Consider the following 25,311-nt stretch of genomic DNA (forward strand, 5'->3'; position numbering starts at 1 on the left):
TCACCTTTACAAACCAACCAATCAACGCGCTCCCCTAGGAGATTGACTCCAAACAGGGAGGCCGAACCAAAACCAGGTAACCAAGAAAAAACGAGACAGCGGGGAAAGCCTTCAGGGCTTGTTATGGGGTAGCGTGAGACGAACCAGGACTTTTTTCTGCCTTCTTTACCAGTCAAACCAGTAACTCTGGATAGAGAGCACACAAGTACAGCAACAGGTAGAGTCTCGTGCCGCACTCTCTCGTGTCCTTCTCTTGGAGTAATCTTCTGTCCCTCCTCGTGTACTTCAATTGAATTTCCATTTCTTTTGTTTGCTTCTATTGGAGAAAGGTGAACCCTCGTGTTACTGTTTTATTTGATCTTTGCTCTTAATTGTAGTTTTTTACCCTTGTGGTCCCTGATGGCTTCGCACAGTGATACTCTGGTGGTGTTCTTTGGGGCAACAGCTGGTGCAAATGGGGGTAAACTGGGGTCGGATGAAAGGGAATTAATTCTCTTGGTGTGGCAAATTGTGGATCTACATGAGAATAAGGTACGGACCTTTTGACCCTGATGTAAGGTCTCTAACTTTAAACTACCCACAATGTGCTAGTATTAGAAACCACCTTGACAGCTGACATTCACCAACCAGGTGCGCTTTCAGAGAGTTAAATGCGCTACATTGTGATTTACGTTATATTCAACAGCTGTTTAATTTGACGATCTATTTGACAACTTGATTCGCAGTATAATACGCTCTTTTCGAGCCACGAGAGACGAAAGCGTGCTTTTTTGGTGCATGTCATCGCCTGTAGGTCAGTAACCCTGCCATGTCTGCTTTGCATTTACACAAACACACTGCCGAGAAATAGAAATCAACATCTTCGCTATAGTGACTCGGTGTCAAAGCCACTGAGCTGCCTACTTAGACCAGCATTGGTGCGTGGAGAACATTGAACATTGTTTCTGTGTTCTCGACGCCCAGGTGTGTAAGGGCGCGCCAATGACAAAACCCGCTAGAGTTGCATTGCGAGGCCGGTTGAAAGAGATGATGTTGTTAACAGGTGGGCAAGCTTCAGCGGACTCTAGTACAGCCGGACAGTGTGGATCTGTCGGAGCAGTGCAAGGAGGAGACCGGGCTCACGGCGGAGGAGCTGTGCAAGGCCGAGCCGCTGGAGAGCGTCCTGAAGCAGGTGAGAGAGAGAGAGAGAGAGAGAGAGAGACGCCTTCATGCAGTCTGTTGGTCTGTGTCTTTATACAGTGTTTGTGTATCTTATGGCCCTATGCTTAGGAATGTTTTAGAAATTTTTGTCTGTAATGTCTTAAACTCAAACTGTCACATAACACAGTGGCACTTGTCAGCATAAGGTAAGAAGTCTTTGGTATTGCACACTTGGATTGATTTTTAAATGGCTTGCTCTGTGTTTTGGGTGTGGGAAGGAAGGCACAGACGCTCTGCTCTAGGCGAGCGTGCAGGTCTAGTCTTGTTGACTGGTGTGTTCAGCATAGGCTACATCTGGAAGACGGAATGTTTACTTGCGAGTGCACCCACCTGAGACACATATATGTCATTGAGTTGAGAGTGAGCAAGAGTGATATGAATACAGGGGGATGAAGAACCGAATAATAGATATTTGTCTTTCTTTTCTTCTGCTGTCCATGTTAAGCTCATTTATCGAGCTGGATATGGATAGTTAAGGGTTGCCCCCGAGTTTTGCACGTATGTTTTGACAAAAGGTGGATGTTGCCAAACGTGTTTCTCAACTGTGACGCAGAGAGAATTTGTTTGTACTCTGTAAACCTGTTCCCACCCCCAACTGTTTCATAATGGACACCTCATTACTATCCCACAGAAAAGTATTTAAAGCTCAGAGTCTAAGCTCAGTTGTGGCCTGGGACTAGGCGTTTGTTGGAATTTACATATTTCTTTTTCTTTTTAAGTACAAATGAGGGACCTTAATGTTATAATTTTCTCACATTTGTATTGCATGCCTTTGTTACATTCAGGTGGTGGCATTTGCATGTTATCTTGATTTAGTTGTAGCCTATCCCCAAGGGGCTCTGTAAATATTAACTAGTGAAATCAATTTCTCCCTGCCAGAGAGAGAAAGACAGACACTGTCAAACCATTGGTTTAGTTCAGTTTCTCCTGTTGTGTTTGTCCTTTCAAATTTAAAGCAATGCAAATAAATGCACCCACTTCTATCAGGGGCCTATACCATGAAGCTGGTTTAGCTGGATCGACACGTATTTTTCAGTTTAGTTTGCGCCAACCCTTGGTTTTAGACACATTGAAAGTTACTCAGATTTTAGCGGTGTTCAACACCACAGTAACTTGTGCTCCACAGCTAAGGTTATGGTCTGGGTAAGAGATCTCAAACCAAAACCTGACCAATCAGCTGTGAGCAAAGTGACACATCTCTGACGCGATAGTCACTATCCCAGTTTTTCTTTCTTTCCCATTATTAAAGATAACTACATAGTAAAAGATGTTTAAATGTAACACTTTCTGGCTTTTAGAGATGAATCATGATTATTTATTATAAGTATTTTAATGATTTATATATGATTTATTTAATTATTATACCCTTAATTCATTACACATTAACAATTTTAGTTAAACAATTATTATTATTATTAAACATTTAGTTTAAATGACAATAAACATACACAAGTAATATGTAGTATAAATAAAATTTGAGATTAGATAAAGCTTTAAAGTGAACTACATGTTATCTAAATGTATACAGATAATATGTAGTGTAAATAAGATTTGGGATTAGTAGATAAAGCTTAAAAAAGGATATATCCCCATCCATTATCTATCAATCTATCATGCATTTATGTAGTTCATATTATTCAATCTGTTAATCTTCATCAGAAGAGAGAAAAGTATCTTGCTGATTCCCTCTCGAGAAGTGAATCAGTTTCTCTGTTCAGGGCATGTGATTGGCTATTCGCTACGGATGTGTTTTATTTTACAATAACAATATTATTTTATTTTATCTTTGTTATAAAAATAAGATAAAAAAACGAATTATAAACAATAGGTTAAATACAATATATGAAAGATACAAGTGAAACAAAGTGCTTGAAGTTTTTCAGGTACAGTAGCTTTCAAGGAAATTAAATCACAACATTAAGTTCTTTTCGTTAACTATTTTTAACATCAAATATGTTTTTTTTTTATTCATAACTGTTTCTTTATCGCTCAAACGTGTCAATAACTATAAGCAGGTCTCTGCTGCACAAATATATTTACATACTGCGATTTACACCATGTAGGAAAATCTCTATCACTATACACTTTATATTATCACCACCATATATTTAACTTCATACCCAGCCCTGTAATGAACAGTGAGGAGTTTGGGGGAAGGGCTGACAAAGAGTCTCACTCAGGTACGGCAGTCCAATGAGGACCTTGGCTTGTTGTCTTCAGTTAAAGATTCTTTCAAGAAAGATCCCATATTTATGGAATTGTAAAACAACTTAACATCCATTTTCTCGCTTTTGTGACTCACTGGTTGATAAAATGAGTTCTCACCAGTGTGTCTGGGTTAGTAAACCGGTATTTGGAAGGCTTTTAATGTGGCTCATTCTATCTTACTAACAGACTTGAGGTAAAGTCAAACCTGTTTTTCTGAGCTTTAGTGGCTGATCCGTGCTATGCATTTATAGCTGCTGGCACTCTCTGGATGACTCGCTTTGGCTTTGCACCTGCTTTTAGACGCTGACTCTGTGGGAATGGTGTGGTGTTAACACATCTGTATGGGTGTGAGGGAGAAAAGACTTTAAGCAGAATAAAATTGTTACTATGAGCTCAAGAGTGTGTTTGTGGGAGAAAAGGATCTTGGGTGTTTTTAAGAGACCGAGGGGTGTGTTAGAGAAAGTGTGTGTGTGTGTTGATCTCTGAGCTTGCTGAGAAAGCACATCAGGCTGGCAGGAGCATGTCAGTACATGTGTGATGAGCAGAGAGCTTTATTACTCTACAGACTGTCAATGCTCATGAAGTATTCTAAGAAATGCCTCAATGAAAGGATGATTGACACATTCATCCATTCTTTCATTCAGCTTTAGAGCGGAAAGCACAGACTTCCCATCAGTGAAATGGTCATTTATAAACATGAATTGGGTTTTGAGTCTCATTTACAGTGTTGTATAAAGTAAGTACAGAATGGATTAAGTGAAAACCGGTTGTATGTGATTGTTGCTTAAACATCCTGGTAGTTCACCCGGTACATCCTGCTACCCTATCTTACAACACTCCCACTTTACTTTATCCTCCACACTCCGGGTGAGTTCTACTCAAAAGTGTGCATCAATATTTATGTTCTACAAACTTTGAAAGGCAGAATACCTAAAGTGAGTACAGGGCATTGCTGTGTCTCATGATCTCATCATTTGTTACACCCTTCACAAAAAAATGTCACACACATTTTTTTTTTGATTCATAATATTACCTTAATTGCATGTCAGAACATTTCATGTTTTTAGCTATTAAGATTTTGATGCAAACCTTTACATCTAATATTGCGTCTCTATATCTTATCTATGATAAGAAATGTTTCTGTAGAATGATTTCTGAAGGATCATGTGACTGAAGACTGGAGTAATGATGCTGAAAATTCAGCTTTGAAATCACCGCAATAAATAGCATTTTATCATTTACTAAAACAGAAAACAGTTATTTTAAACTGTTATAACATTTCAGGAAATTACTTTTTTGATCAAATAAATGCAGCCTTGATGACCAGAAGAGACTTCTTTCAAAAGCATTAAAAAAAAATCTTACTGATGCCAAAACCCTGAACGGTAGTGCATGTAAGAAATACTTTCTGCTGATAGCCCTTGTGTGTACGCGAGCGATTGATGGATATAAAAATCCACAGGTTTCAAAATTTCCGTAAATTACCACCATAAGTGCACTTTACTAATAGTCTTAAGGAACAACCTTTCATAGAGGGATTTTGTTGCTCACTTGCTTTTTGATCAACCTTAAATGGGACCATTTGGCATCTTTGTATATGCGTACACACGCACACGCACACACACACACACACTCTGAGCAAACATGGCTCAACAGGACAACCCAATTTATTGTCATGCTAAAGATCAAATTTCTTTCTCACTCTCACTGACATCATGGTAGAGGAGAATGTGAAACTGAAACTCTGTTTAACTACCTTTTTATCACATTCTAATCACACAAACACTTTTTTTCCTCCGTAATGGAGAGGCTAGTTTGCTCATTCTGTCTTTTTGCTTAATATAAAAATTAATCAAATTAATCATCATTGTTTTGAATGCAGTTTTGTATTTCCTATTAAGGCCAGTGAAATGATACCCTTCATATCTTGCTTCATATCTGGAGTTTGATCTGTTCACTCTAATCATTTGTAGGCACAGGGTGTGTCAGTGTTTTAGATGAATGTTTGTGTAGTAGAAATTAGTCTTGCACTTAATTATTGCAGTTTACTAATTTGTGCAAGGTGGGGCTGTGCAGTAAAAACAGTCATGAACACAATACACAGTAAGTGCACATACAAAATAATGCATTCACTGTGTACCACTAAAGCTTTCCTTGAGATGTAAAGCTCTTGAATTATACTTTTGCAATTGTCGGATATTTACAAAAGTCTTGTTAGTTAAGCTCTTAATGACTAACTGAAGCCTCGTTTTAGGATGAGGTATGAAGATGGACAGATTATGTAGAAAAACAGCACGTCATAATCCAAGAGCATGACGGGAATGTACAGTAGCTGAATGAGCTGCAGTTCTGCCTTCAGATGTTTTCAATTGGTTGAGAGCTTTAAACTGCTCTAGAATTTTCTGAAATTCCCAGCTTGTAGATTTGTAAGGTTAAATGATCTTTTGTCAACGTGTCTTGGCTGCTTTTACTTTTTTGTTTGGGTAAAAGCAACGTTGGCTTGTGTTATCAGTGCTGGCCTAAATGATATGCAAATTAGGCCACAAAGGTTCTATCTGCATGTTCTCTTATTGCATGCTAGAGTCTGACAAACACTGTAATGGTTCATCCCTTCTCTGTTGTAATTCATTGCAGATTGGCTTATATCTTTGAAAGAAGTTCAATGATTCCTTTCCCCAACTGTTGTTCTGAGCAGTGGTGAGGCCAGACATTTTAAAGTGAGTGGACCGTGGTAAAATAGGATGGACCTCTATCCCTACTCTTAAATTACATCATTTTACAATACATAGGATAAAAATAATTTGACAGTTAGGATTAGTTACATCAAGTGAGAGATAATGTTTATCCTGCCTGTTGTTACCTCAGAATAAACCCATGACAGGGTGATCAGGTCTTGGATCAGCCTGAAGGGGTTTATTCTGAGATCACAACCGGCTGGATGTACATTATCCCGCTTAATACACGGCTACTTACCACATGTAAATTAGACTCGAAATATTTTATTAGCTCTTTAAACGTAAAGCTTCCGCTGAGAGGGCAGTTGCTAGTGCAGCAAGTTCAAATTAGACAGACATTTAAGGGACATGGTACAGTCATACTACTTATTACACAGCATTTCGACACAAGAATAATTATGTGAATAAGCGATATTGATTTGAGATGAAACGGTTTTAAAATCGTATCTGTTTGTTATCTTATAATCCAGCAGTGTACAAAACAATCGTTACAAAATGGCAGCAGCTGCGTTTGTATGAAATGAGAGAGCTAGTCCACAATACTGGAACACAATTAAATAACTGTACTCAATATATTGAATTGACTGATTTTTAATAGCTCACTAAACGCAAAGCTTCACGCAAAAAACAAACAAAAAACCACTGAACAGAAGAACAAAAATAAAAGGTGACACTGAGTGCAAGCATTAGGCTTCCCCTGGCCATGGAACGAAGACTAGCTTGGAATTTTCTTACTAAAACCACTGCCTGCTGCTCCTTCCGATTGCTTTTAGATTCATAAATGCAAGTCTAGGATCAGTTTTCTATGTAATAATAGCATATTGGTCATTTGAAAAACAATCCAGTTTGTATCTGTGTTTGGACCAGCCGTCGATCTGAGTGGGCCGGTGCCACCCTGGACCTTATGTAGCATCGCCACTGGAGTCTTGTTCGATCAAAAAGCTCCTTTGTGTGCGTGTGTGGTACAACTTCAATATTATATCATGAGAGTGATTTTAATATCACAGATCAATTGTGTACCATAATGTATTCTATTTATTCATCTAATTTGACTCTTTTTGGGGTAATCCAATGAATAAAATGCTTAAACAAATGTTGACACATAATAATGCATTTGTTTATACAGCCTATTTTGAAATTTTCAACTTATGAAGGCAAACCAAAAGATGAGTCGAGGCAAAAATGGCTTTACATTAGTTAACACTTGAGTTAAAAATAGTACACACAAAACCATAAAACTGATCGTTCCAACTCTTATTCAGAGTCTTTGTAAAGTTGTGTATTTTAATAAGGCAAGTTGCTTGGCAACCACAAACAACTAAACTTTGCTTCATTCAGAGCCTAAGAACAGCCCTTTATAACCCGTTCTTCTTTGTTTTGACTTGTGAGACTCCTTCTGCTTTGAATTGTCTCTTTTCTATGTTTCTTCGTTGCTATAACATCAATAACATGAAGTACTCAAATCAATTGTTACGTCATAGTTGGTGGTTTGCCTGTACTGCTCTTGACTGATGCAGAGATGGATGTGTTTACCAAACATCTATAATGGTTCATTAAAGACTCAATGTTTTTGTTAAACACAGGTGAATGTGGGAGCCCCTATAGTTGGGAATGAGCAGGTGCTGTCTTTTTAAGAGTAGGACAAACGCTCTGCGTTTGTTTTGTCATCTAACGCTCTGTCATGTGAAATACTTCATCCGAAATGACTGCCATGGCTCACTTCCTGTATTTTCACCAAACCAGTCTGACCAGCTGCTTAATGACAAGCACACGCATGCGCATGTACACGAAGCAGCATGTGCACATATTACAACATACTGTGGGTGTCCTCTGTGCTGCCCTTGACATTGCAGTAGGAAGTTCAGGAGTTTGTTTAAAAACAAGCAGTTCATTTAACAAGCCACTAATAATAAATGATAAACTAATAATAAATATTTCAGTGATTGCCTGTATCTGTGGTTTGTGTGAGGTCTTTTGCTTCTTCAGTGTCACATGATCTTTCAGAAATCATTCCAATAGACTGATTTGCTGCTCAAGTAACATTTCTTATATTATCAATGTTGAAAACACTTTTTCTTCATTAAAAACAAAAAAACTTACTGACCCCAAACTTTTGTACAGTGTAGATATAAATGGAAGTGAATCTAATGCCTACAGTCTAATGCTGTGGTGTTTAAGATTAGAAATAATATATATTTTTTCTCCATTCCTTCTCTTTAACTGGTCTTATTTCTGTCTCCAGTTTCATCAGTCGGTGTCAGCTGAACTAAAAGCTCTGGGCAGAAGCTCCTACACACTTTGTGTGGACGGACCACTTCTTATCCGACAGGTGCTACACCCTGAGGCCTCCAAAAAGGTAATCCGCAAACACACCTTCATCCTTGAGTGTATGTTTTACCTGAAACGAAAAATTGTCTGTTTTTCTGACATTTCTAAATTAGCTGTAAGTTTGTGGTATAATCTGTTTAGCAGCAACATGTTATAATCTTCACAGGAATGTTATGCTCCTCCAGAGGACATTAAAGTGCTCTCAATCCATTCTGCCCTTCCCTCAGGCTCCTCCTAAAAATATTTTCCTACCTGCATCCCCCTAATTTGCCTTTGTGTGTTTTGTTGTAGAATCTGGTCCTGCCAGAGTGCTTCTACACATTTGTGGACTTGAAGAAAGAGTTTCACAAATGCTGTCCCAACGCAGGCCCCATCAAAGATCTCACTATGTCCTCCATGCTGGACTGTATCCTGTGTGTGTGTGTGTGTGTGTGTGTGTGTGTGTGTGTGTGTGTGTGTGTGTGTGTGTGTGTGTGTGTGTGTGTGTGTGTGTGTGTGTGTGTGTGTGTGTGTGTGTGTGTGTGTGTGTGTGTGTGTGTGTGTGTGTGTGTGTGTGTGTGTGTGTGTGTGTGTGTGTGTGTGTGTGTGTGTGTGTGTGTGTGTGTGTGTGTGTGTGTGTGTGTGTGTGTGTGTCAATTACAATGCCAATACTATTTTAGATTTAAAAAAAAAACTTATGTCATTTGGTAACCAAAATGAAGCATTTACTCACTTTTTATTTTTGGTGTTTATATATTTTTGCATGTACTAGTTCCTTTCAAAAGCATGTTCAGCTGTTTTAGTCGGAATATGTGCATTCATGTGTGTGCATATGTCATGTATGTGCCTTGACGCTGCTGTCAGACGTGTGTATTCCAGCGGTGGTGGAGCAGGAGGCTGGACTGAGGGAAGTGGAGAACATGGTTCTGGTAATGCTGCACCTCCTGGCTGAGCCTTACAGTGAGTCATGCAGCGTTGTGGATTGATCTGTATCATTTATATATTGAGAAAACATGTTACGCATTTCACTTTTGATGTGCACAACTGACCATGTTGCTTGTGATCTCATAATTTTTGTGATCTCATAACTTTTTCCTTTGTAGATCACAAATTCTCCACTTTTGAAACTGTAAACTACAAGTTCGAATCTGGAGCGTGGTATGTACTCAGTCACATTTGCTGTGGTCTGATTTTTGTTGTTGTAAACAGTGTATTTTTAAGGAAACAGTGTTTCCCTTTTACTGCTGCTGACCAAAAAGTAATTTGTTAAGAGTTATTGATTTTGACCATATGTTTCAAAATACATCAGTGGAGTTTTCTCATAAGACCCATAAGAATGCTTCTGAGCATGAGGTTTATCTGTATGTCTGCATATGTGCACTGTTTCCAGCAGTAAGACAGAAGCTGTGGACAGCGAGACGGTCATCAGAGCTCGTGGGTTGCCATGGCAGTCGTCTGATCAGGACATTGCTCGCTTCTTCAAGGGCCTCAACATTGCCAAGTAAGATTACATCTCAGCTTAACACTGAAACACACACTCACAAAGCATGCACTCAGAAAGACCCTTTAGGACACATTAACAGTGTAATGCAAAACTCTGTAAGACCTCGAAGGCAAATCCAGCCAAATGTCACATCAGAACTTTCACTAGTGGAAAAGTAGGTTTATTTGGAATGTCAAAAGCTGATGTATCATAAGGAGCAAATTGTTTAAGGTTACAAACTAGTTTTTAAATGTTGCATCTCTGTCTTTCTTTGATTTTTGTGTGTATCAGAGGCGGCGTTGCGCTGTGTTTAAATGCTCAGGGCCGGAGGAACGGGGAAGCTCTGGTGCGCTTCGTAAACTCTGAGCACAGAGACATGGCACTGGATCGACATAAACACCACATGGGTAACAGATACATTGAAGTGAGTTCACCTCCTAACAGAATCTTAACCATGAGCTTGTTTTGTTTTACTCGCATCAGCTGTTATAATAACATGCATAGTTCCAATACTTACTTTAGTCTGAGATAGTCCTAATTCTTCTATATTACATTTACACTAGGTATGTGAGAAACTACATTTTCTCATAACTGACTAGTCTTTGTGTTGAGGATGAATTTAGAGACCCCGCTTTTTGAAGAGTTTACCATGACAGTCTAACAGCATGCTAAAACACAGCACACCAAAGAAGCTGCATATCTAAATGAATCCCTTTTAAAGCTTTGTTGCTAAAATAAGAAAAAAAGTCAACCTCATTGTCAAATCGACCATCTTTATTACATTTTCCATTTTGATTCACGTTTTCAATTCACATTTATTTATATAGCGTTTTTCACTATAAATATCGTTTCAAAGCAGCTTTGCAGTTTCTACATTACAATTTAATGTTATCAGAAATGTACAGTTCTAAGATAATACAAATCATGCCGTTAGCTAATATGTATTAATTTAGACAGAGAAAATGAGCTCATTAAAGCAATTATTACAATAATGATTACAATACATAGAAAATTGTTTGTCATCTGAAGAGCTCGTAGGGGTTGCCATCATCTCTTCACAGGTGTTTTGTCATCTGAAGTCTTCGTAAGAGGCTAGATTCTAACTGAAGCTGGTGTAATCTCTAGTTACGGGCATCCCTAGGTTGAAACCGAAAGCAAATGGAAAATAATTAGTGTAGCTGCTGTTCATAACATTTCAAACAGTACATGGTCATATCAGAATCAGCTTTATTACCAAGTATTTTTACACATACGAGGAATTTGTCTTGGTGACTGAAGCTTCCATGCACTGACAGAATGACAGTGATGAGACGCAGATAATAAAAATACACAATATACAAAATAGACAATTGACAATATGTGTGTTTGGTGTTATATACAAATTTAAGGCAATGTAAATAGGAGGTATATGCTTCTGATCTGATATATGCCCTCTGGAAAACAAGGTTATGAGATGCATTATGTGAATGCTCTGCTAAAGGGATGCATCTTTAATCTAGATTTAAACTGGGAGAGTGAGTCTGAGCACCAAACATTATCAGGAAGGCTATTCCAGAGCTTAGGAGGCGAATGCTAGGTTCTACCAAAGGTTTTTTGTAGTGTTTTGTAAACTTAAAGAGTGTGATGGATTGTAAGGCGATAGAAGATCGGTTAAATACACAGGAGCTAAACTGTTTAGGACCTTATAGTTCAGTAGCAATACTTTCTAACCTATATGGAACTTAATAGTTAACCAGTGTAGAGATGAGTGTAGAGATGTTGTTATATGATCATATATTTTTTTGACCTGGTAAGAATTCAAGCTACAATTTAGTACAAAATGCTGCTGCTAGTTTGAGGATGTAGAACAACCACCTATGCATTACAGTAATCCAGTCCAGAGGTCATGAATGTATGAACTAACTTTTCTGCATAAGAAACCATTACATTTACATTTATTCATTTAGCAGACACTTTTATCCAAAGCGACTTACAAATGAGAACAATAGATGCAGTTAAACTAACAGTCAGACAACAAAATGCAAGTGCTATGACCCTCCTCAGTTTAATTTAACGCAGTATATGTAATTATTTTTTTTTTTAAATATAAATAATAAAAAATAGAATAGAAGAGAAAGTGTTAGTATTACTGGATCAAGTGCTGCCTAAAAGTCTTCAGTCGTTTCTTGAAAGTGGCTACTGACTCAGCAGCTCTGGTTGAGTTAGGCAGATCATTCCACCAGCAGGGAACAGTCATGGTAAAGGTACGAGAAAGAGATTTTGTGCCTCTTAGAGATGGTACCACAAGACAACGTTCACTTGCAGAGCGCAAGTTGCTGGATGGCACATAAGTCTGAAGTAATGAGTTAAGGTAAAAGGGAGCAGAGCCAGTGGTTGTTCTGTAGGCAAACGTCAGTGACTTAAATTTGATGCGAGCGGCAGCTGGCAACCAGTGCAATTTTGTGAGGAGAGGAGTGACTTGCTCTTTTCGGCTCGTTAAAGACCACTCTAGCTGCAGCATTTTGGATCAGTTGCAGAGGTTTGACAGTGCAGTCTGGAAGACCAGCCAGGAGAGCATTACAATAGTCCAGTCTGGATAGAACAAGCGCTTGACAGGAGTTGTGTAGCATGCTCTGATAGGAAGGGCCTGATCCTCCTTATGTTGTACAAGGCAAATCTGCATGACCGGGCAGTTCTAGCAATGTGGTCTGTGAAGTTCAATTGATCATCAATTACAACTCCAAGGGTCCTGGCTGACCTTGATGGAGTTATGGATGACGAGCCTAGCTGAATGGTGAAGTTGTGATGAAGTGTTGGGTTGGCCGGGACCACAAGTAGCTCTGTCTTTGCAAGGTTTAGTTGAAGGTGGTGGTCCTTCATTCAGCCAGAAATGTCTGTCAGGCAGGTTGAGATACGAGCATCTACCGTCGGATCGTCAGGCTGGAATGAGAGGGAGAGTTGTGTGTCGTCAGCGTAGCAGTGGAAGAGCCATATTTCTGAATCACAGATCCTAGTGATGTCATGTAGATGGAGAAGAGAAGTGGTCCAAGCACTGAGCCCTGAGGCACCCCAGTAGCTAGATGTTGGGTCTTAGACACCACACCCCTCCACAACACCCTAAAGGACTTACCTGAGAAGTAAGACTTGAACCATTGGAGTGCAGTTCCCGAGATGCCCTTCGTCTTTAGGATTGACAGGAGGATCTGGTGGTTAACTGTGTCAAAGGCAGCAGACAGATCCAGCAGGATGAGAACGGAGGATTACCCGAGCCTGCCTAAAAGCTGTGGGAAAGGTATCCGTGTGAAGAGAGGTGTTTATGATGTGCGTGAGTGCGGGTACAACTGAAGAAGAAATGGCTTGAACTAGGTTAGTGGGAATAGGATCAAGCGGACAGGTGGTAGGGCGATTGGAAAGGAGGAGTTTAGAGACTTCTGCCTCTGAAAGTAGAGAGGAGGGGGGTAGAATGTGTGTTAGCTGGTAAAATGTGTGTGTCAGTTTGTTAATTGGTAAATTGCCCGCTGATGGTGGTTGTTTTATTTATGAAGAATGTGGCAAAATCGTCAGCTGTTAGGGTTGATGGCGCAGTGGATAAGACACATGCCTTTGGTGTGAGAGACCTGGGTTCGAATCCACTGTGAGACACCAATGTGTCCCTGAGCAAGACACTTAACCCCTAGCTGCTCCAGAGGCGTGCGACCTCTGAAATATAGCAATTGTAAGTCGCTTTGGATAAAAGCGTCAGCTAAATGAATAAATGTAAAATCTTGATGGAGGAGGAGGAGGGTTGAGAAGAGAGGAGAAGGTTTTGAAAAGCATGCAAGAGTCAGCAGAATTGTTAATTTTGTTGTTATAGTAAGTCATTCTAGCAGTAGAGATATTAGCAGAGAAGAGAGAGAGGAGGGATTGATAAAGACCAAGGTCAGTAGGATCTTTCGATTTGCGCCACTTCCTCTCTGCACCCCTGAGTTTAGAACGATGTTCGCGGAGAACATCAGATTACCAGGGGGCAGAGGGTGTGGCGCGAGCTGGCCTGGAGGAAAGGGGGCAGAAGTTGTCCAAGCAGGATGTTAAAGTGGAGAAAAGAGTATCAGTTGCACTGTTAGTATCTAGTGTTAAGAACTGATCAGGTGGAGGAAGTGTGGATGAGACCAAAGAGGATAGGCGAGAGGGTGAGAGTGAGCGTAGGTTCTGCCGAAAGGTAACCTGTGGAGGAATGTGTGTTGAGGTTGAAAGGGAGGAAGTGATCTGAGGTGTGCAGCGGAGTGACCAGTGTATGGTCAGTGAAGCAGTAGCACGTTAACATGTTCCATAGCTAAGTGATTTTTCTGAGGTGGATAAAGGCTGTTTTTGTAACGTATGTAATATGATTTTTAAAAGACATGCTGCTATCTAATAACACCCATGCCTTTAACTGGGGCTGACAAGAAGTTTCTGAGCTCTTGAATGTTTCTGTGTGCGCAGACCGATCTCTGATCTTCGTGTGTGAGTAAAGTGTGAATGAAAGCAGTGCATTAATATAGAAATGTGATTAAACTGACTTGGAACTACCTGTGCTTTAAATCATTCCTAATGCACACCTTCCATGCAATTAAAATCGAGTAGTCAGACAGACCATGGTATAAATGGTTCTATACAATAAGCATCATGGTTGACATTCTGCATTTATTTTGTTACAGGTGTATAAAGCGACTGGGGAGGAATTTCTGAAGATTGCAGGAGGTGAGACATTTACATGAAGTCTTCTGTTGTAATAGGAGTAGACTCTTAGCATTTGTAGAGTAAATCTCTGTCCGTTATTCCCAGGTGTGTGTGTTTGTGTGTTCACCCCCACCCCCCTGTGGGAATGAAAGGCTCTTTGTGAGTCTTTTTCCTTTGCTGACTCATGTTGGGCAGGTAGATGGGGAAACTCTACTCCCCCTCTCTCCTACCCCCTGATCTGGCCAGGCCACAGAGAAAGGGAGCCGTTCCCTCAGGGAGTAAGATGGGTCAGCAGCCTCTCAAAAGCCTCACACTTCCCTCACACACAGCAGGTGTAAAAGTACAGTGGCCTGCTGAGATATCATTACAATGCGTGTGGATGTGTCTGCTGAAAGCTTGTAGAGTAGCCGAGAGTGTCTGTGACATTCTGTATCACCATTTTAAATGTAAAATTCCTCCTCTTTTGACAGGCACGTCCAACGAGGTAGCTCAGTTCCTTTCTAAGGAAAACCAGGTGATAATCCGAATGCGCGGGCTTCCATTCACTGCTACTCCTCAGGATGTTCTGGGCTTCCTAGGCCCAGAGAGCCCGGTCACGGACGGGATGGAGGGGCTTCTGTTTGTGAAGTACCCAGATGGACGTCCCACAGGCGATGCATTTGTTCTCTTTGCTTGTGAGGAATATGCACAGAATTCCCTGAAGAAGCACAAACAGATCCTGGGAAAGAGATACATTGAGCTGTTCCGCAGCACTGCAGCTGAGGTCCAGCAGGTACAGATGCATTTTATTTAACCCTCAGTGACCCAAGCATTGCTATTCATGATGCATTACATTTTCACCTTTTAACATGTCTTCAGGAAGTCATTAGTTAAAAAAATGTTTTTTTTTTTGCATTTTAAGATAATTTGTGTATTTTAATACCATTTGATGAAAAATAAATTATCAGTGAGAAAATGTAGAAACGGCTCAGAAAACAAGAAGTAATTTTGTACCCTTCATTTTGACTTTCTGTCTCCATTGTGTAAGTACAATAGAAATGTTTTGACCCCCTAATGCCCACTGTGCATTTTTGCTACTCTTAGAAAAATGGTCTCAAAGTTATGTACTTTTAAAATTTCAAGGCATGTAAACCTTTTCCTGCCAGTAGACGTACAAAAATGTAATTCAATTAGATGTCAAATACTTGCTTGATAGAGGATATAAGCTGTGGCAATTGATATGTATTTTGCCCCTAACAAGTAGCTGACACACTGAAACGTATTACAGCAGTTATGTTTTCACCCACATTTAGTGAAAATTTTTATTATTGCTTTATACATTTGCTGCAATTTTGTTATGCTGAGGATTAATCGGAACAAAAAACCCCCAACAAATTGACTTTTGTGTACATTTCTAAGAAGCCAACTTCTAGTTCTTTATAGCCATTTCCTTGACCTCTTGTATCTTTAAACTAGGTGTTGAATCGCTACATGTCCACTCCACTGATCTCTACACTTCCTCCTCCTCCTCCGATGGTATCTATGCCCGTGTTAGCCACGCCACCCTTCATCACCACCGGCAACACACGAGACTGCATCCGACTGAGAGGTCTGCCTTACACTGCTGCCATCGAGGACATCCTAGAGTTTATGGGGGAACACACCATTGATATCAAACCACATGGAGTGCACATGGTCCTTAACCAGCAGGTGACTTAATTAGGAACCTAATGAAACAAAAATCATCAGGCCTCATTAGAATGACACTTTGACCTACCTTTTTTTGTCTTTTCTCTGTCCATCTTTCTAGGGTCGACCCTCTGGTGATGCCTTCATTCAGATGAAGTCATCTGACCGTGCATTTATGGTGTCTCAGAAGTGCCACAAGAAGATGATGAAGGATCGTTATGTGGAGGTGTTCCAGTGCTCCACTGAGGAGATGAGCTTTGTGCTGATGGGGGGAACGCTTAACCGCAGCGGCCTGTCGCCACCTCCTTGCAAACTACCTTGTAAGAGATTGTCTGAAAGGAAGCTTTCATTTTATGGAGATTTTTTTATTTTATTTCAAATGCTTGTTGATGGAACTGCTCTGTTCATTTGGGTTAGTATTTAGCCTGAGCCAGCAGCTGTAAGCGGTTCCTGTTTTAAAGACGCTGATCTGTGTGCAGTGTTCCAGTCTGTTTGAGATTAGATTTCAGCTTATCTGCAAGAAATCAGTGTGCTCGCCTCTTTCATGGATCTAAAGGTGCAACATTTTGGCATTTAGAAAGAGCAAGCCTGTAGCGGCACTAAAGGAAGGGCTGTTTACTGAGTGATTCGATCTGGTTGTTTGACCTTGGCTTGAGAATAGGCCGTATGTGCTCATGCCACATCAGAGGACACTGTAGTTGTTCCTGTGCCATGTGAGCTAAGTATACATGACAGTCACATACTTGTGCAAGGTGTCAGCTGTGTGTGTGTATGAGAGAGATTTACACATTGCCTGTTTTGGTGAAAACAAATGTATTTATTTATTTTAATATAAAGCATGTTATCTTGTCCCGCTCAGGTCTATCTCCACCAACATACACTGCATTTCATGCGACTCCAACTATGATTCCCACTGAGGCAGCGTTGTATCAGTCCCCCCTGCTGGCCACTCCAAGAACTCCACAAGCTCCAACGCACAGCCCTGCACATGCTTTAGCCTACTATTCTCCACAGCTTTACATGAACATGAACATGAGCTACACCACCTACTACCCAAGGTACAAGACAAAAATCGATTTGACCATTTTTCATTCCACCTGGTTAAAGGGTTGGCACATGGTGAAAGTAAATTTGACTATTCTATTTATTAAACCGTGTCATGTATCATATCACCTTTTTAGAAAAATGATGGATGTGTGTATTAGTAGTCACATTAATCACTAACTATACTTTCAGCAAGTAAAATACACTACTATTGTAGGATAGGTGTCAATATATTTCAAATAAATCCTTTTCTTTTGAACTTTCTATTCATCAAAAAATTCGCAAAACCATTAAGCAGCACAGTTTTTTTTCAACATTGATAACCGTAAGAAATTTTTCTTAACACCTTGTCTACACAGGATGCGAATGGCGCACGACAAGGGGCCTCATTTATCAATCCAACATGGATCCAAGCACAGAAATCATCTTAAGACAGGGTTCACGTGATTTATGAAATATTCGTGTGCCGCCAATCCCATCGTACAAATGATTGTATGTTGATAAATGTTGCGGCTGAAAACAATCATGATTTTAAATATCATGACCTAAAAATTCACGGTTTAGAAGCCTTGCCCCTAGGATTTATGACATGGAGAAACGTAACCTGGCCTAGAAGAGGAAGTAATCTCACGAAAGAGAAATTGATCTTATTCCAAAAGCACCCGTTAACCTTGTAATTGCAAACTGACAAAGGACAAATGCTTTGTTTTGCTTCCAGTGTAGACAGTGTTAACAGCAAATCAGCATATTATAATGATTTCTGAAGGATCGTGTGACACTGAAGACCGGAGTAATGATGCTAAAAATTCAGCTTTACCATCACAGGAATAAATTTAATTTTAACAAATATAATAAAATAGAAACGTTTTTTTTTTTTTTGCAACATTACTGTTTTATGGTATTTTTTGATCAAATAAATGCAGCCTTTGAGAGCATAAGTGATCCAAAACTTTTGAATGGTACTGTAGTTTATTCGTCTAATTGTGCCATTTAACAGTTGCCAAGCAACTTACCAACTTAAGCCATTAACATAAAATGTGTGGTCACGTATACATCAATCAGCTGTTTTACAACAGCTTCAAATGTAGCTCCTCCAATCAGAATTTAAATTCTAAACTGTCCATTTTACAATGTAATTTGTTTTATCACTTCATAAATCTATTTCCCATAATTTAAAACCTTTTTTCTCACTGTTGAATAGTCCACCGGTCTCTCCCTCCACGATGAGTTATTTTGCGGCCCCGCCGGGTTCAGTAGCGGCAGCTGTGGCGGCCCAGTCTGCCCCTGCCCTCCTCCCCCCTCAGCCCGGAGCACTGGTGCGAATGCAGGGCCTGCCGTACAACGCTGGGGTCAAAGACATCCTCAGCTTCTTTCAGGGATATCAGGTGACTCTTCATTCCACTACTCACTCACTCATTCATTTAGGTTCTCAAGTTCAAAAACAAGTAAAAAAAAAAACAACAACTAGGGTTTCCCAATCAGTGCACCTCTCACCTGAGACTTCACAGGGACGCTGCTTCTGTTGCATAAGCAGCAGACATCTTAAGAAGTTTCTATTGTATTGTAGTGTTGTATAGCATAGTGTTTTATGATGAATCATTGTGTACATTTTGTCCTCTCATTAGCTGACAGCCGATTAGGCGGAGACTTCAGAGGACGGTATGACACCTGCACTCAGAGAAGGAGGGAAGGGGGTTATAACAGACAGAGGGATGGTTAGGTGGAAAAGAGTGCTGCTTTGTTTTGGGCATGGGTTTCTCTCTCTCTCTCTCTATATTAATGTCTAGCCATGGAGATTTTCCAGATGTGTGGTGGGGATGGTAGTACAACATGCAGAGTACCTGCGCTCTCCTCTAAGGCGTGTGTTTACCTGAGCGGTGTGTGTGTTACACTGTTCACAAAGCATAGCACAGTGGCGCGTGTGTGAAATGCTGAGTTCAGGTTTGACTCCTGGCTGAACCAGTGAAATGGATCTGAGCCCAGTCCACCCTCCAAGTGTGCTTTTAACCTCTGATACAAAATGCACACTATGGGACTCTGTGTGCGGGAAATGTTTCTTTTTTGGCAGGTGGTCTGCAGGCCCCCCTCTTTCTTTCTATATAGTGCATTCATGCTTAAACATCTTATATGCAACCCTGTACAATGTGTACTGTTCTTCTCTTTTTTTCTGCAGTGCAGTGAATTTTGGGTGGTGTGTTGTATGTCTGGGCATACACTGGTGTCACTACTCTGATTCTGAATGATAAAAGGCACTACGCTTCAGACCTGTGTTTGAATCTTTTAAATGGACTGTAATACGTGAAGAATTAGTCTTTAACGAATACTTCAGTATGCCCAGTAATTTTAGTTTACATTTAGTTTTTACATTTTCAAACATAACATAGACTTAGGGGTGTGAATATGTGCTCTGACAATGATTTGATTCTTAATAAATGAAATCAGGAATTTGGAATTGAATTACACTTATACCAAGATTGCGGTAGTCTGTCTGAATACTACTAAAGTTCCCACATTCCCGATACATTAATTGTTATATACAATTAAATTCATAATTTAGTTTTTTAATAATATATTTTTTAAATAAGACATTTATTTTACAAAAGATTTCCATGTCAGATTCTGTTCTTTTGAACTTTATATTCATCAAAGATTCCTTAAAAAAAGTATAACAGCTTCCACAAAAATATTAAGCAGCAAAAACCATTCTTAATATTGAAGATATTTCTTAAAAAAATTTAAATAAATAAATCTGATATTGACTGATGTTAACACACACACACACACACAAAATAAAGGCGACATTGGTTAGACCAAAAATACAGTACAAACTGTAATATTGTGAAATGTTATTATAATTTTCTGTTTGAATATATTTTAAAATGTAATTTATTCCCATGGCGGCAAAATTGAACTTTCAGCATCATTACTCAGGTCTTCAGTCTCACATGATCCTTCAGAAATCATTCTAATATGCTGATTTAATGCTCAAGAAACATTTCTCAATATCAATGTTGAAAACGGTTCTGCCTCCTAATATTATCTTTCAGGATACTTTGAAAAGAAAGTGCAAAAGAATTTATTTAAAAATGGAAATCTTTGATCTATTTAATGCATCTTATATTTTATATAATGATCAATTCAACTCTGTAATTGAAGTATTTTCACTGCCATGTCAATGCACATCTTTTGACACCCTTAGTAGAAATGCAAACTACTCTAGCGTCACCTGTAGCTGAAGTGCTGATTGTTGTGATTGTAACGTGAGGCCTGTGGCACTGACTGTGGCTCGTTGTGCTGTAGTACGCTCCTGAAGACTACAGCAGCTTGGTTGGAGTGAGTGAGCAGGGCCGGAACCTGATTCAGCCTAAAGAGTGGCTTTGTCTGTAAGGGCAGCCCCTCCAGGTAAGCTCCCATCATACCCTGTGACCCGAACCCGTCGCTTCTGCATGGACTAATACGCTAACTCCTCCTCTCAGGGGTGACCTCCAATCAGTACTGCAGTGCAGTAATGCTCTTCTGATTTTGAATATGTGTAAATTAATCTTCAATCTCTGCTTCATGCATCATTTACCCCCAGTATACTTAAATGATCTGTGTGCTGCTGTTCTAAGAAGCTTGTTGTAATAATGCTCATTCTCTTCGATATTTATTTATCGAACTTCGACTTATTGGTTTGTGGTTTGATTGTCATCATTGTTCTTTCTGCAAGTCTCCTGCCTTTATAAGGGTGTCCTAATGAATGGCTAAGTATATACTTTCACATCTTTTCTGCTGATTTGATTGACTGTAAGATGACAAATTCTGTGTGTGGAGGGTTTATGCAAAAATGCTTATGGTGTTTAATCCAAACTCAAATCCTATTTCTCTCTATAGAACTGTAATGTATGCTGTATGTGCACGTGGAAGGATCTTGCTCTTCTATATATTTATAAATAAATGCCACCACTGGAACATATGTACAATAGTGGTCAAAAGTGATATTTATTCAAAATCTCCCTTTATTCAAATATTATTATAAACTGCTCATTTGTAAGTTAAGTTTTACTTGGAATCAATTTTGTGATAACGCACTGACACATACTGCAATATGTCCGGACAATTTGGCATAAGTCATACAAAGAAATTATGAACGCATTCAAAAACAAAAGGGAACCAACGAAATATTAATAGATTGTAGTCAATGTGTGCTTTTTCCTGAGTTTTTTGCATAGTAAAATAAAACCAGTAGCTGTAGTTTTTTTTGGCAAATAATTTAACCAAGTTTACCATTTTTGTTCTTCCCCTATATTTAAAATGTTAAAAAATTCCTCATTTTGACTTGTAGAGTCATTAAAATGAGTATATCCCCTCCGGACATCTCTTTTGACCACTACTGCGTGTGTGTGTGTGTGTGTATTTGGAAATAGTTTGGAAACATTACTATGTTTAATGTTTTTGAAAGAAGTTTCTTTTGCTCATCAAGCCTGCATTTATTTAATCAAAAATACAGTACAAACAGTAATGTAAAATATTATTACAATTTAACATAATGGTTTTCTATTTGAATATACTTTAAAATATAATTTATTTCTGTGATGCAAAGGTAAATTTTCATCATCCAATCTACAGTGCCTCGTGATCCTTTAGAAATCATTCTTATATGCTGTTAATATAATTTTTTTAAATAACCCCAATACTTTTTTTTAGGATTCTTTGATGAATAAAAAGTTAAAAAAGAACATTTATCTGAAATATAAATATTTTTTGTTTTTATCAAATAAATGTAGGCTTGATGATTTTTTGTAATGTATACAGGTCCTTCTCAAAGAATTAGCATATTGTGATAAAGTTACTTATTTTCCATAATGTAATGATAAAAATTAAACTTTCATATATTTTAGATTCATTGCACACCAACTGAAATATTTCAGGTCTTTTATTGTTTTAATACTGATGATTTTGGCATACAGCTCATGAAAACCCCAAATTCCTATCTCAAAAAATTAGCATATTTCATCCGACCAATAAAAGAAGTGTTTTTAATACAAAAAAAAGTCAACCTTCAAATAATTATGTTCAGTTATGCACTCAATACTTGGTCGGGAATCCTTTAGCAGAAATGACTGCTTCAATGCGGCGTGGCATGGAGGCAATCAGCCTGTGGCACTGCTGAGCTGTTATGGAGGCCCAGGATGCTTCGATAGCGGCCTTAAGCTCATCCAGAGTGTTGCGTCTTGCGTCTCTCAACTTTCTCTTCACAATATCCCACAGATTTTCTATGGGGTTCAGGTCAGGAGAGTTGGCAGGCCAATTGAGCACAGTAATACCATGGTCAGTAAACCATTTACCAGTGGTTTTGGCACTGTGAGGAGGTGCCAGGTCGTGCTGAAAAATGAAATCAGATGGAAGCATGAAGTGCTCCAAAATCTCCTGATAGCTAGCTGCATTGACCCTGCCCTTGATAAAACACAGTGGACCAACACCAGCAGCTGACATGGCACCCCAGACCATCACTGACTGTGGGTACTTGACACTGGACTTCAGGCATTTGGGCATTTCCTTCTCCTCAGTCTTCCTCCAGACTCTGGCACCCTGATTTCCGAATGACATGCAAAATTTGCTTTCATCCGAAAAAAGTACTTTGGACCACTGAGCAACAGTCCAGTGCTGCTTCTCTGTAGCCCAAGTCAGGCGCTTCTGCCGCTGTTTCTGGTTCAAAAGTGGCTTGACCTGGGGAATGCGGCACCTGTAGCCCATTTCCTGCACACGCCTGTGCACGGTGGCTCTGGATGTTTCTACTCCAGACTCAGTCCACTGCTTCCGCACGTCCCCCAAGGTCTGGAATCGGTCCTTCTCCACAATCTTCCTCAGGGTCCGGTCACCTCTTCTCGTTGTGCAGCGTTTTTTGCCACACTTTTTCCTTCCCACAGACTTCCCACTGAGGTGCCTTGATACAGCACTCTGGGAACAGCCTATTTGTTCAGAAATTTCTTTCTGTGTCTTACCCTCTTGCTTGAGGGTGTCAATGATGGCCTTCTGGACAGCAGTCAGGTCGGCAGTCTTATCCATGATTGCGGTTTTGAGATAGGAATTTTGGGTTTTCATGAGCTGTATGCCAAAATCATCAGTATTAAAACAATAAAAGACCTGAAATATTTCAGTCGTTGTGCAATGAATCTAAAATATATGAAAGTTTAATTTTTATCATTACATTATGGAAAATAATGAACTTTATCACAATATGCTAATTTTTTGAGAAGGACCTGTATATTTACTTGGTTTTTAAATGTTGTTTTGGTGTAGCTCCAGGCGGACTCAGTGCTCGTGCTGTATAACTGGAGTGGTCAGCGTAGTGGGGAGGCACTGGTGACCTTCCCCAGTGAGAAAGCAGCGAGACATGCTGTAGCCGAATGCTCCAATCTTCCCTTCTCCGGCCATCCCATCCGCCTGGTTTGCTGCGAGTGACCACACACAGACCGCTACACCCACTAAGGGCGGACCGCACTTCACCTGTCTTACCCCTTTCTCCATCATTGCCTGTCTTTTGGCTTTTCAGACAGTTGTTCCTGACACAAAGTAGTAGTTGAGGAGGGGACCTGACGCAGAAGCACTGTATATATGTTTATATACACACAAGCTAAACATCTCAGTAGCACTGCCTCACTGCTGTATGTGTGTGAGGAAAATTGAGATCAATGGCATGCATGCTAAACTCTTCCTGTCTTTTGATGTCAACAGCTCTTCTATCCTAATTCAAGACCTTAAAGCAAAATTATAAGCCTTGCAATCCATCAGTTTATGGAACAAGAGATCTTCCTGTTGGGCAGTCCAGTTAGGCACTAGAGAAACAAAAGGCAATGCAATACTTTTTGCCATTATGGATAAAGGAATGTTATGTAAAAAGCCAAATATCTTCTATAAAATACCGTAAGACCACAAAAAGCATGATGGTTTTCCCAGTGTGCCTCTGCACTATTGGACTGACACAGCCTTCAGACTTATTCCTTATTTAATAGAGATCAGACCAAGTATGTACTCCATAGACTTGCATGAACTGATTTTTAGTTTAATCCATTCGAAAAGTGAAATTTTTATTTAAAGTTAAAGATGAGTTGTTTGTGTGATCTACATGCTTCACTGCTCATTCTTTAAAGGAATTGAATTGATAGAGGTGTGTATTCTGTTGCCCGCAGTCTGAGAGATTATGTGCAGATTGAACTATGCTGTGGTCTCACCTTGGTTTGGACTTTGCAATGTTTTGGAATTGTTGTCTACATCAGTTTTTTTTCTACTGATGGCAGGCTGCTTGAATCATGAATTTTTTTTTTATATGTATTTCATGACTACATTACCCGGAGTGCAATACAGGCTGAACAAAATGTCACACCTCTCTAGTGAAAGAAGGGGCATTTTTCCTTAATGTATGAAATGTGTCTGTATGTGTAAATGTGATTCTTATATGCAACAAATAAATTGATATTGCTATGACCATCAACATGTCAAAGTGGTAACATGAAATGTTTTGGACCAGCTTTGAGTGATTGTTTAGATCAGTAGTTTTCAACCTTTTTAACACCAAGGCTCCCCACTATCCACAACAAAGGCCCATGACTTTTCCAGTTTTACCGAATAAGGGTTACGTCAACACATGTTTTACACAATAGATGTGTGAGCTGTTTTAACACAGAAATTGAGTCAAGTAATTTTACACAGAAAATGTTATGTCAACATGTTTTACACAATAGATGTGGGAGCTATTTTAACACAGGAATTGTGTAGATAACTTTACACACAAATGTGTGATATCAATACTTTTTGCACAAAGCGTGTAAGTCAATTTTACACTTAAATATGTAATTTCAAAACATTAAGTGCTGATTGTAGCTGAAAATGACCAGAAACTACTAAAAAAATGTGTTAAAATTACCAAGCATATGTACGGTAATCATAAAAAATAAAGTCAAATGTCAAAATATATTTGCCATTTAATGAGTGCAATGTACAACAAAA

The 25,311-nt window shown here is 39.3% G+C and overlaps 1 protein-coding gene across 9 annotated transcripts; it reads left to right on the forward strand.

The window, feature by feature from the left end:
- The first annotated feature begins 41 nt into the window (after positions 1-41).
- Positions 42-24,796, forward strand: esrp2 (epithelial splicing regulatory protein 2). 9 transcript variants are annotated; one of them, XM_077228893.1, is made up of 17 exons: positions 42-217; positions 378-531; positions 1,043-1,171; positions 8,386-8,499; positions 8,763-8,877; positions 9,315-9,410; positions 9,554-9,608; positions 9,841-9,951; positions 10,225-10,357; positions 14,589-14,631; positions 15,081-15,382; positions 16,066-16,299; positions 16,400-16,598; positions 17,138-17,336; positions 18,524-18,707; positions 20,623-20,724; positions 23,605-24,796. In XM_077228893.1, exons 2-16 carry the CDS (start codon positions 400-402, stop codon positions 20,707-20,709), a joined length of 2,133 nt encoding a protein of 710 aa, XP_077085008.1. In that variant the 5' UTR covers positions 42-217; positions 378-399; the 3' UTR covers positions 20,710-20,724; positions 23,605-24,796. The 9 variants fall into 9 exon arrangements, with proteins under 9 accessions (XP_077085008.1, XP_077085013.1, XP_077085009.1 ...); XM_077228894.1 differs by having other exon boundaries at positions 46-224; positions 386-531; positions 9,844-9,951; XM_077228895.1 differs by having other exon boundaries at positions 46-217; positions 9,844-9,951.
- Positions 24,797-25,311: the final 515 nt, after the last annotated feature.

Source organism: Siphateles boraxobius, unplaced genomic scaffold, assembly GCF_051911475.1.
Source record: "Siphateles boraxobius isolate OS27281-9 unplaced genomic scaffold, OSU_SipBor_1 130, whole genome shotgun sequence".
NCBI classification, from domain to species: domain Eukaryota; kingdom Metazoa; phylum Chordata; class Actinopteri; order Cypriniformes; family Leuciscidae; genus Siphateles; species Siphateles boraxobius.

Excerpts from the sequence above, each read along its gene's own strand:
- esrp2 (XM_077228889.1), top strand. The coding sequence starts at position 400 with ATGGCTTCGCACAGTGATACTCTGGTGGTGTTCTTTGGGGCAACAGCT. Across the intron at positions 8,878-9,314 it reads TATGTCCTCCATGCTGGACT|ACGTGTGTATTCCAGCGGTG; the intron begins GTATCCTGTGTG and ends CGCTGCTGTCAG. Across the intron at positions 9,609-9,840 it reads AAGTTCGAATCTGGAGCGTG|CAGTAAGACAGAAGCTGTGG; the intron begins GTATGTACTCAG and ends CACTGTTTCCAG.